Here is a 13617-nt window from a genome sequence, read left to right on the forward strand (position 1 = left end):
AATGTGTGTGGAAACAACGTGAATGTACGGAAATGTCCGTGCCTGTGCATAAATGCAATGTGCGATCAGTGCGTCAAGAGCACTCATACACGCATTATTATAACGGACTCACACGTGCTTACTGTGCGACTCCTTTACGCCACCGCATTCATCTTTACCTTGATTGCAGTCATCATCCATCAAAACTTTACTAGCGAGACTGGTTATCCAGTCGAGAAACCATAGTTTGCGTCTCATCTGGCCATACAGCGGTGGGATGTGTTGACAATCCGTTCAGTCTGTACTTCACACAGCTCTCTGCAATCTCTGATGTAATCAGCCTGGTTTCCTTTATATTAGAGCTGTTTTGGATGGATTGTCTGAATGCATTCGCTTACTGGATCATTGGACTGAAGACGTTCCCGGAGTTCAGCGGCTTAAAATTATCTAATCACAAGCAGAGTAGCAAAATTGGGTTAAAGGATTAGAATAGAAATTGTGCTTCAGTAATTTTGCGTTAATTGCGTTAAATTATTTTAACACGTTAAGGATTGTAAAATTAATCGCATGCGTTAACGCGTTAACGATGACAGCCCTACTTTTTACCTTGTCAAAACAGCTCTGTTCACAGCAAGCTGTTTTGGTGCATATCTCTTTAAATGATAATGAGCTGCTGCTCACCCCACCCCTCTCTTCTGATTTTTGTGTATTCAGTGGCGCTTTACCATGAAAAACAAAACTAATCCACTGAGTCTCCTCAGTGGCTCTGATGTCAGGAGAAAATTAAGACTTTGATGTACACTTTTACATCCAACTACAAATCACCTGAATTGCTTACGAGACATGTCCCTACAGCTGCTCAAGTGGGGACAAAATGGCGGATAGCATACAACTGGCTGAGGGTGGAAATATGCTAATACAGGACAGTCCGCCAGCAGTCATGGGCGGGGCCTGAGCAGTATGACGTCATACTGCTCAGAAAATCAAAACAGCTTGATAATTGAGACTTTTTAGGTTTTTTGGGGATTAAAAAAGGAGTGAATGGGTTATTGTCATTGTAGGGTGGCTGTGTCCACACACTGCTAAGACACATTTATATGAAAACACCATGTAGAAGTAAATTTTGCATCCGATGTCCCCTTTATATTTGTATGTTTTTTTTTACTTAAAGGGATAGTTCACCCAAAAATGAAAATATCCAAAAGACCTTTATTCATCTTTGATAATATCTTTAAATAATGACTTTATCCAACAATTTCTTCTCTTCCATGTCAGTCTTCGAGGCACGTTCATGACAGTACCACGTCGCATGCGTGTTACAGATGAGAAGACTGGCACGTACTATTTAGTCGTACACAAATGTTTTTAGATTGCTTGCTACAGCTCACTATGCTGTCTATGGAGTCCTTAACTAGAGATATACTGAATATTTAATAAAATTATAAAAATCAAATAAAAATATTAAATGTTACATAACAGAAAAAATATTTGAAGGGGCACATGCTAAGTGTGGGCCATTTGTGTCATGTTTTGGTAGCATTACTGATCCTGCCGAGAGATGCAGCCAGATATCAACCGTCAAGCTTGTATTTAAACCCATTCAGATCCACATAATACACTTCTGCACTTACAGTACAAGCGCTTGACCTCCAGCTCTGCCGTTTTCCTGTTGACTCCTCCGCTTTCTGTCTTTGTCGATCTTTCATGTCATAATACAGCTTCATGAAGTTTGTGTACACTTGGTTTCCAAGAATCCTGCACAATGCTTTTTCCCCCACTTTTCTTTTCATCTGTGATGCCTGTGTCCCAAACACCAGCGTAATGAACACTGTTACACGAAAGAGAAAATGAAAGAGAAGGGATTCAGGGAGTTTGTGAGTATTTTTAATTGAAAGAGAAATTAGTAGACCTTTCCTGCTGGCTGATGAACCAGCCCACATTCTCCATTTCAACAACATCCTCACTATAATTGGCCAATGAGTCACTCCGCTGAAAAATGCCTATATAGATTAATTAGGAAAAATGTTATTAGGAACAATGTGATCTGAACAACCCTAATTGAGTATTGACAACAGAAATTATTTCAAAATACTGGCTTGTCTCCTTGGGACAGGGGCAACTGAATGTTTTTACAGATACTATAAGACTGGATGTGATTTTTGTATTTTTTTTTTGGTCTGACACTACATTCAACTAATCAGTTCATTTAGAGCACACTAATATCTTTAAATGGCTGTATCAAATAAGGAAGGCATCCAAAATGGGCTTCCAGCACTCTGACCATATCACTAAGACATATACACCTAACACATTCATACAACAGCTTGTCAAGACGTCAAGGACTTAATCACTGGCTTGCTCATGCTCAACCAAAAGACAATTGCAAGGCTACATGATGTTCCACTCTGGTGCTCGGAAATATGCATTCTGTTATGTCAAGCCAAATTTAGTTGCAGGTCATTTCGAGAACAAGTTCCATGTAACTGTGCCCATTTTCAATGCCTGCAGTGTTGTTTTTGTTGTTAGCACATTTATTTGTAGTAAGCAAAGCCATTCTATTTGTTCTCCTCTTTCCTGATCACTGTCTTAATTATGATTAATTTAACAAATTCAATCAAATGCAAACAACCAAAATAGTCAGCAGCTATGATAAAAAATGAAAAAAAGAAGAAAAAAAGAAAGAACAAATCCTATTAAATAGTCTATCTGGGCCTCTAGGCCAATGCTAATTCTAGTTTGAAGAAATAATAAATAAATAAATAAATAAAAATAGCATGAAAGAAGCATAAAAAGCACATTCACAGAGACAAAATATTTATTTATTTATAAATCTAGATTTTGGTAAATATCAGACTACACACACAGTGATTTTTGAAATGAAAGAACTCTGAACAAAATGCACCCTTCAGCGTTAGCAGAACTTTTTAAAGAGAACATTTTAGCTATATGAAAGTACGTGAATGCAGAAAAAATTGATTTGCCAACACATACTCTTGTGGTGGTAAGAGAGCACATTTTTGGGGATCCACGCAAAATATTTCCAGATTTCGCACCAGGCTCAAATGAGTAAAATTAGCACAACTCTTCTTGGTTTGACAGTGACTTCTGTGTGAGCCGTGCTTCTTATGTCGCTACACTACTGGCAATAGACAACTGATAGGCTTTTTTGCCCACAAAATTTCAGGGCGATAGAATACAAAATGTGTTTGCCTCTGACATTAAACCAGATGTGTTATTATTTTGGTAAACTGCTAGAAACATACTGACTTTAACAGCTGACCTAAAAGAGAAAACTAAGCTTAAAAGGAGACATTTAACTTAAACTAATGGTGCGTTAAATTTTTGTTGTAAAAATTGTATTTACAAGTTGAACATCATTACAAAACCATAATTATAACTTCCCAGGAGGACCTAAACACACTATAATTCCAGCTATAGCACCTCTTGTGGCAATGCTGAGAATGCAGCCTTTACTTGTGTGAGAAAATTAAGCTTTTGCAGCAAGCTACATCTGCATTCAAGTACTTACATGGTTCAAACATTTACACAATTGAAAATAACTAACCCCTCGTAATGTTTTATACAATTTAAGGAGCTGAAACTAACCGAAGATTATATACATTTGGTGTTAGAGAAAAAACATTTCTTTGCACTTATAAAAATGCTAAAGTACTAAGGACACATGGGCAGTTATGTATTTTTATCCTTGAGCAAATGGCTTTGTTTGCACACGAGGCCTATATAAGTCTGCCCCAAGAAATGAATAATATCACAGCGTTCACAAGCAGCCTTCAGCACTATTTGCCTCTTTGTGGATCCATCCCGTGTGTGGGTGGGCCTCGGTGGGTGTCAAGCGTCCAGTGAATCACAGAGATTCATTTAGATACGAAGAGCTGTCCAATCATAAGGTCACAGGATGGGCGCCTCTCTGCCCACAGCCACAAACGGCAGCTTCTCTGAGCGGATCGATAGTAAACACAGTGTGCAATAAATGTCATATAGCTATAGCACAACAATTAAAAATATCCCTAGTAAACGGCAGAATAACATTTTCGCACAGCTTTTTACACATTTTTTTTTAATATTTAAACAATCAGTTCTGAACGAAAGCTGTGAAATCCACAGAGTCATTATGGAAATGGTGGTAGCTCTCTTTCTGTCCATAATGCGTCTGCAATGGCTTTCTATACGCCTCCAAAACAATCTGAGTGTGAGCCCGTGCATAGAAGGAGCGTGCGTAGGGCGGTGGGGAGTGTAGTTGATATGTTAGTGCTTGCTATGATCTCAATAGTTAATGTTTATTTATAACACTCAGAAAAGGGTATCTGAATGTCACATAAGCATATCACGGTGCTGGGAAGAGACATTGTGGAATTTTAACGTATGTGTAGCGTATGTTGTCTGTCTGTGGAATTCGAGTATAAATGACATTATAATTGGAGGCACTTTAACCTCTTTAGCAGGTGTCTGATAAACCCAGTGGCTCATAGACCATGCTCTTTAATTATGCTAAATAAACTTTTCATTATTTATTCACCCTCATGCTATTGTATATCTCATTAGAAAACAAAAGGAGATTTTTAGATGAATCATCACACGGCTCTTTTCTATGGAACAGAAGTTAATAATGACCTTCAAGTTCCAAAAATGTCTCAATACACTAAAATAATTTCATGAAGTATTCTATATGACATGCTCTATATTCCATGTCAAAGAAAAGTCATACGATAACTTTGGGTGAAGAGCATTTATCAATAAATAACGACTTAAATTTTGGTCTGTCCTAAACTTGTCGAATGGATTCAGAGTCAGATTAGTCATATGAACTACTGTACTTTATGGTGCTGTTATGATGTTTTTTTTTATCACTATAGTCACTATAGTTTTTATAGCCAAAATTGTCACTGTATAGAAAAATTACATGAAGATTTTTAAAAATTCTCCTTTTGTGTTTCTTAGAAAAAGAAATCCACACATTTTTGGAATGATATAAGAGTGAATAAATAATGACAAGTAAATTTTAGGTAAACTATCCTTTTAAGTTCAATACCTGAGTGTGTATGTTTGTTTTTTGGGTGGTAAAGGGGTAGTTTGGATGGAATTTATCATTGGTTAAATCTGGGTGTTAGTCCCCCTGCACAAAATAATTCAAGAAGTAATACAAAACAGAAATTCTTTAGGACATTCATTCCAACAGTTGTGCATTAACTGTAAAATAATATATATAATTTTTTAAAGAGTCCCTCATAAATAGATGATCATCTGGATAATAAACATTCAGTTTTAAAACTGACAATCATATCATGTTGAATATTTGTGTAATATTTTTTTAAAATGCCAACAAATAAGAACACAACTGATAGGCATCACAAAACTGTATAATATAACAATGCATATGTAGAGTTTGAAGACCTGTTTGCAACAGATTTCAATTAGTGTACAATACTTTTACAAGTAAGGCAAAAAGCACATACAAATACATTTAGAGAAAACTACAAGCCGATGTATAATTATTGACCTGTTTACATTTACAAAATCTTTTCCTAATTTTATCACTTAGTAGTACGCTACAAGTCTCACTAAGTATGTTCACATGCACAGCTAGAATCGAGCAAAAGTGCATGTAAATGTATTTAGTGATCTAGTGCCCAGTCATAGCCATAGATTCACTGCATTGATTAAATCTTCTAAGCAAATTTAGAAAAAGGCACATAGATGCTTCACATATTGTGGTGCTGGTCCCATAGGTATTGATACCATGGAATGCTGCTGATGACTCTTGTTTAGATTTGCCAAGTCCTACAAATAAGGCAAAATTAATTGTGACTTTTCAAATTGTGTTGCCAGATTACACTTCCATACTACAAAGTCTGATAACGAGGAGAACATTTCATAGACATGAAGACGAGTTGATAGGCTTCAGGAGAGGCAGTACTGTAACTACAAACTGAACAGAGCTCAGGGAGGCATGTACAATAATACTGTTTTTTCAGCTGACACAGATCACAAGTTTACAAGTAGCTGATCTCCAGTGAGTTGTTCTTTTCCACCGGTTCCTCTGGCAGTGTTTTCACATTCCCATTTTTAGCCCCGTTCAGTAGGGTTGCAGCAGTTCCAAAGCCTGGTCCTTTAACATCCCCACCCGTGCCTCTCCTGTCTGGGGAACTTGTCTCAGAAACCCCTGTACCCGAGGGTCTCTCTAAGAAAAGCGCTCGGGTACTTTCAGGTTGTCCGCTTCCGTTTCCGTTCTGAGTAATCCTGCAGATTTCCATCATCTCCGTCACTTCCTCCCTGTACTCTTCCTCTTCCTCATCCTCTTCATTTCTCACTGCTCTTCTAAGGCTTTCCCTGGGCATCAGCACTCTTCTTCGTTCCTCTTGATGCCGTTGCTCGGTGGGCTCGTGGTTCTCGACCCTTCGAGATGAGCGGCACAGAGCCTTTCGAAATCCCCGCTTGAAGTTGTCCGAAAGGAAGCCGTAAACGATAGGGTTAGCGCAGCTGTTAGCGTAAGACAATACCACCACAAAAAGATGCAGACCTTGGGGCTCATCACGCAGCGATTCCACCAGGTTTATGATGTTGAGGGCGTAAAATGGCATCCAGCAGAAAACGAACACAGCCACCACTATCACCACCATTCGCGTGACTTTTCGTTCCGACTTGCGCCGTTTGGTCGAAGTGGCATGAACCTTCTTTCCCGAGCTGCGGATTTTGATCACAATGAGGAGATAGCACATGCAGATGACCAGCAATGGAAAGAAAAAGCCAACTGTGGAGGTGTAGATTATAAATGCTGCTCCCCAGATGTTGGCTGGCTCCGGCCAAATGATGTTGCAGATGCCTCCTTCCCGTTGCACATTTGCAAAAATCACCACAGGCAAGACTACCAAAAACGAGACCGCCCAGATTGTTCCATTCACCGCCTTGGCCACTTGCGGTCGCCTCCATTTTGAGGACCGTATAGGATGAACCACGGCCAGGTAGCGATCGATGCTCATCACGGTGAGGCAGAAGATGCTGGTGAACTGGTTAATGCCGTCAACGGTCATGACCAACCTGCACGTGAATGAGCCGAAGGGCCAGGAGTGCATGGCGTTCTGCACGGCGAGGAACGGAAGGCCTAGCATGAAGAGCTCATCGGCTATAGCTAGATTCAGGATGTAGATGTTGGTCACTGACTCTGTCTTGGAGTAGTGCAGGACGATGTGGATGACCAGTGAGTTTCCCCCCAGGCCGACGATGCAGACAATGATGTAAATAAGAGGGATGAGGATTCCTGCCATGCTTGTTCCTGCTCGGTTCCCCGCATCTGTCCCATTAGTGCAGTTCAAAGCATTGAGGAAGCAAGTGTCATTGAGAACACTCTCGTTAAGAAGGAAACCAGGAATGGAGCTGTTGTCCCATAAGCCCAGCACAGCAGAGGCGTCTACTGAGGTCAGCTCCATCTCAGTCTCTTGCCGTCACTGCCTTCAGCTGGGGGCCATTGTCCTGCACAGAGAACAACCACAAACTATCATTTCTCTCTCAATGCACTCTCACATTCAATAAATGCATAATCTACAGACAAAAGCACCATTGTTAGGAAGTTTGTTTCACACTGTTTTTTTTTGCAAATCTGAAACTAGCTTACCAAGTGAAAACATACAATAGACTAGACCAGTGGTTCTCAACCTTTCTGAGTCCAACAGCCAAGACAATATTCAACAGCCCACATTTATTTAATGCCAGACATGACAAAGACACCTTTTTACAATTCATACATTTATACAAAAAACATGAAATCTATGTTTTGTCTTTTTAAACAAAATGTAGCCTAAATAATGATTATTATATGTTTTTGACATTATATAAAAATAATTTAAAAATTAAAGTAAAATTAAAAACAATAAACTGAAACAATACAGTACATGCAAGTATATGCAGGATTGCTGTCAAGACCTAAAAAAGCAGGACAAGACAGGATTAACATCATTGTAAGCAGGGAATGTGTGTACCGCTCCGCAGGAGGGGGCAGGTGTTGAATGAAACTTGGAGTACTGGGAAAATTGGTCTACAAAGACCTCTGTGCTGCAATGGACAAAAATGTGTGAAAGCTCAGTGCATGGTGCATTCTCATCTGAATGAGAAATATGTTCAGTTTACATGTTGAAGATCTTGTTTTGTGTTTTTAACATTTAAATAAAAGCAAACGTTTTAATAATAAAATGTTATTATTTATTTTTTAAATGATTGTTTATATTATATTATATTATATTATATTATTTTATATTATATTATATTATATTTATTATATTATAGAGGCCTCCTTTGAAATTTACTTTCCAGCGGCACCCTGATTGAGAACCACTGGACTAAACACTGGTCAAATGACATAAAAAGATTGGAGGATTGCAGAGAACAGTTCGTCGTAAAAACACTCACATGGCTCACAGGGATTTGCATGGTGTTATTTTTGTCCCTTAGGCAATCAGGCATGCCAATTATCCTGCGTATGTGAGATGCTCAGTAGAGAAAAGTCTGCCCCAGCAGTACCTTGCTGAACCATTAGAATGGCAGCGTTTCAAAACATTAGCACTGTGTATATTTGAACTATGGAAAAACAAATATGGACAATGACAATTAAATTGTAAAGCAAAGCATAATAGAACAGAAGAAAGGCTTGCTTTACTGGGAATAGTAATTTAAAATACATGATTAAAACAGAACGAAGGAATAAAGGGTGAGAGCTGTTGTATGTTGTGTCAGATAAGAAACAATTGCAGTGATGGCAACAGCAATGCGACTGACTCCATAGGGATGTTTGTGTTTGGCTTGGTTCAGACAGACAGAGTTAAAATACTGTGCTTTCCCACATGTGGCTAATAACTGACATTTTATTAGCAACCGTGCACATTGGGATTCAGAACTGACTGAGCAGATGATTAAAAGCCCATTCATGGTGTGTGCACATGCATGATGTTTGTTCTGAGGATATACTGTCCTTGGTTATCTTAATAAAGAGATAGTTCACTCAAAAACGAAAATTCTGTCATCATATACTTAAGAAAGGTTTGGAACAAGACAAGGGTGCGTAAATTACAGATTTTTTATGTTTGGCTGAATGAACTCATATATAATCTATATAATGGCATATTATATTAAATAATTCTAAAGCGATATATAATACTATATGGTGTTTGAGAGTGTAAGAAAAGTTAGTCGTGAGAGAGAAGAGTAAATAGGATCAGGTGATCAGGTGTCTTACGTTCCATATGTCTTTGTTGAAATGGAAAAGCTTTGTATGTAAGATATTCACACCTGCCTCTCTCCATTTCTATTGAATTTATTTTCTCTCTCCTTCCCAATTACATCCAGAAGCAAAGAATATGGAAGATAAATTGACTGTAGACCACTGTGGCACTCACACAGAGAGACAGGGGAAAACATGCAGAGAAGAACTGCCATCATCATGCTCTATATAGGTTTAATGTAATCTAGGCTGAGATATGACCGTAAATTAATTACGTTTAATTAAGGCTGTAGATAAAATGAGAGACACTGGATACCAGCAAACGTTTTGATTAAAGAACAACCTGTTTGTTGAAAGATGTAATGCCATTGACTTTTACTGTGCTTCATTCTTTGAAGCACCCTGCTATTGAACATAGAAGACAATGTTTTGGAACATTTCAGGCAGCTAATGATGTTACATGAATGAAAGCTAATTCATCATAAAAAATATCTATAAGAGTTGCAAAGATTCGTTCCCTAAAAACAGATGAAAGTAGTATATTCAGTGTCAGTGCAATGTTGAGATGGGGAAAAAAATAAATGCAGAATAGAATAAAAGTCGAACAAAGAGAATATTAAGTGAAGAGATAAAAGCAAGTGAAGAAAAGCTATGACATTCATATGGCTGCACACTCGTAACCTTCATGATTAAATAGCTATCCAAACCATCAAAACATTTTTCTGGCTCCGGTTTTGCTTAAAAAACTTTTCAGATGATCAAATGATTGATTTCATTAAGACAAAGTGTGCAAGCAATGCTTTTTGCAGTATTTTAAAGTTAATTGGTTCTTTTAAAGTAACATGAAACAGACATGCGGAGAGGAAAAAACCTTTTTACGTCTTTATAAGCTTTATAATGATTGCATCACAGGCTGATTTTGTAGAAACCATTACTAATTAGTGCTAATAGTATATTTTAATGCTTTAATGCCCACCATTTACATGATCTCTGAACTAAATTATTGAAATGGAGTCTGACAGGCTATTATGCCATACACGCTGCGATTTTTGCTGTTATACGAGTTGGCAAGCATTTTATTTATCAATTTTTTTTTCCATTGGGAGAAATCGCATTTCAAACATTGATGCTCATATGGCTTGCATTGTGTGAGAGGAATTACGAGCCAAGCCGAGTAATTTATGAGCACTGGGCTCCCGACAGTTTTTAAACAAAATTTGGGAAGTTGACCTGAATTTGATCAGTGTATGCCCATAGGCTTTCTCTTATTTACAAACCAGACACAAACCCATCACATCGGCTGCTAGCAACCATACAGTGTACACACACACACACACACACACACACACACACACACACATGTATGTAAAGGCCGTTTCACACTGAGCGCGATACGAAAAAGTGAGGCGAATCGCCGATGAACGTTGCTTTCACACCAAGCGCGAAACGATTGATCGCCTTCTGCTAATTCACGCCTGCACGCTAGGTGGCGCAAACCAACAATGCATTTTTCCTCATGTAGACTATGTATCTCGTATATGGCTTTTGCATTGTTCGCTGCTCAATATACAGCATAAAATTAAGATAAATAACTTTTGGTTCTTCATTAGAAACACAAACTATCCATAATGCTTACAAGTATACATCTGAAAATATAATTAGAGGTACAAATAGCATCAAGCTACATTTCAAAACGTATGTAATTATTCATGTTTTTGCTCAAACCCCACTTTAAACCATCATCGAGTGCTTGTAATAACTTCAGATTGTGATCTAAATGGATTTTGATTCTATAATGCACTCTTTGTGTTTTATAATAGACTGAATGCTACCTGCTTGTCATAAACATCCTTTATTGTTATAAAAATACCGTGAGCTGCATAAAAACATACAGAAAATATATCTTCATAATCATATGTCTATTTGCTTTCATATTTCACGTGTAGAAAAATGTTTCTCTATTTTTTTTTATATACGGAAGGGCAAGAGATGATTGACAGATTTTGAGGGAACACGCTCTCGCGCACGTGGAATAAAATGGACTGTGCTCTCCAGATCACATAATACTACTTCTTCTGTGTTTGTTTACAATGGTTTTCGAAACAGCGCCACCATTCTCACCCTTTTGTGAGAACCAAAGGCAGGTGATCTAAGCTCAAATCTGATTAGACGGCCCGTTTCATCGCGGAGCGACGGGGAAAAAATCGACACACAGGACGAAAAAAAAATCTTCGCTTTTTCACGCAGTGAATGATCGTGCCTAGTGTGAATTAGGGAATCCATTAGGGATCTATTGTTTCGATTCAAAAGCGTCATGGCGCCGAACATTCACGCCGATTTTCACGTTCAGTGTGAAAAGCCCTTTAACCCTAACCCTAAAGGCCGTTTCACACTCAGCACGATGCGAAAAAGAGAAGCAAATCGCCGACAAACGTTGCTTTCACACCGAGTGCAAAACGATTGATCGCCTTCTGCTAATTCACACCTGCACACTAGGTGGCGCCGACTAACAATGCATTTTTCCTCAGATATGTATCTCATACAAGTTATTTCTGAGCTTGGCTTTCAATTGTGACCAGTGGATTTGAAAAATAAACGTGACAGTTTGATAAAAAATAAATTGATTGCCTAATAATTAATGGATTCGCTAGTGTTGTCTGCAACCTGATCTCTGGCGAAAGACTTCTGCACACAAAAAAAGAAAAGCCCTATATGAACAGGCAGCATAATGAAGCGAGTGGATTTTCCTTATGGATCTCATATCTATAAGATAATTTCTGTGTGCAAGGTTACAAACGTAGCCTATGCTCCTTTTCTATGTGTGTTCCTCACTTAACACGAAAGTGAAAGTTGCCTATGCATTCGGGATAGTTTAAATGAATTCGGGTCTAATCGGGTCCATTTGGAAAAAGCATTTTTATTTTAAATTACTCGAGACCCGAGGCCACTAATACCGAACCCATGTCCGAGGTACTCGACGAAGTTTTGGACCCGAACCCGCTCGGGTCTCGGGTCGGACCTCGGGTTTTCGGATCCAAGTGGACCCGTGAAGACCTCTAGTTGCCACCCGTCCCTTAAAATATGGAATCGTCCCTTATTTAAAGGTAAAATTATGTGTCCCGTATCAAATCAATACGGGACGCGATTTGTCCCGTATTTTACAAAGGCCAATACATAATTGAATAAACAAATAAGTATTTTGCACTGTTTATAATACTAATAGCAATTATAATGAAATCAATTTCATAAGAAGAATTAGAGAAGCTCATTTGAGCGAGATTGCATTTTGGCATCATTGTTTCCATAGCGACGGAGTCTCCAGAACAAGCGCCATTAAAGCCCTTTCACACGAGTGCAGCATGCGGTAAACCTGTGCGGTTTAAAACATCTAGGAGCTCACATCTGCCCTTTGAACACAAGGCTCTCCAGATGTAGAGATGAATGGGAAAGTTATCAATGGGTCTGTCCTGTAACTATCGATGAACGCGCAGTTTGCAGAGAAGCAGTTCAGTTGTTCACGGTGGACTGTCTGACTGGACAGTTCACCCAAAAATGAAAATTCTGTCATAATTTACCCAGGTTGTTCTAAACCTGCATAAAGTTCATTCTTCTGTTGAACACAAAAGAAGATACTTTAAAGAATGTGGGTAACCTAACAGTTTATGGTCTCCAATGACTCTGATAGTATTTTTTCTCTGAAGTTACTGAGGACCAGCAGCTGTTTAGTTACCCACATTCTTCAAAGTATCTTCTTTTGTGTTCAACAGAAGAATGAACTTTATGCAGGTTTAGAACAACCTGGGAAAAGTATGACAGAATTTTCACTTTTAGGTGAACCATACCTTTAAACTGACAGACACATCCGTGCTTCTAAAGGTAAAGGCCTATTGTTTTATAAAAATTTGGATAATCTATTAATATAATATTCCATACATTATCAGAGCTTGGTAGACATAATTATTATTTTTTTTAGACATGATTAGACAGATGAATTAATAGATTATAATTAATGTTAGACCCTTTTTATTAATTTATAATTGATATTAATCATAAATATATACATAGTAAATAATCATATGTCATATACAATTTGGCATTTTAAAATGTAAAAAAAAAAAGCAAAATTACTTAGTTAAAAATGGGACAGATAATTACATAATAATGTAGTCCTAATTTAAACAAATTAATAAAATAAATAATAAAAATTAATCTCATCCAGGTAACAGCTCCAAAACTGTCAATAAATACTAATAATTATTAATAATTATAAATAATGACATAAAATAACAATATTAATGTGTTCTGTTGCAAATTTACATACTTGAGCATGTTTTCTCATGGTTTATTGTTGAGCTATGAGTTCCTCACTGATTATTTGTGTCCTTGGGTTTTTTTTTGGGGGGGGGGGG

At 37.9% G+C, this 13617-nt stretch overlaps 1 protein-coding gene across 1 annotated transcript in view; it reads right to left on the reverse strand.

Annotated features, from left to right (window-relative positions):
• Nucleotides 1-5442: 5442 nt before the first annotated feature.
• The window catches only part of LOC107690333 (somatostatin receptor type 5-like), a 30250-nt gene continuing 22075 nt past the window's right edge, over nt 5443-13617 (reverse strand). The window contains exon 2 of the mRNA XM_016488635.1: nt 5443-7467. Within this exon, the coding sequence (XP_016344121.1) occupies nt 5991-7424 (1434 nt within the window). The 5' untranslated portion in view covers nt 7425-7467 and the 3' untranslated portion in view covers nt 5443-5990. The remainder of the gene's footprint in view (nt 7468-13617) is intronic.

This window comes from Sinocyclocheilus anshuiensis, unplaced genomic scaffold (assembly GCF_001515605.1).
Source record: "Sinocyclocheilus anshuiensis isolate Anshui unplaced genomic scaffold, SAMN03320099.WGS_v1.1 scaffold461, whole genome shotgun sequence".
Taxonomy (NCBI): Eukaryota; Metazoa; Chordata; class Actinopteri; order Cypriniformes; family Cyprinidae; genus Sinocyclocheilus; species Sinocyclocheilus anshuiensis.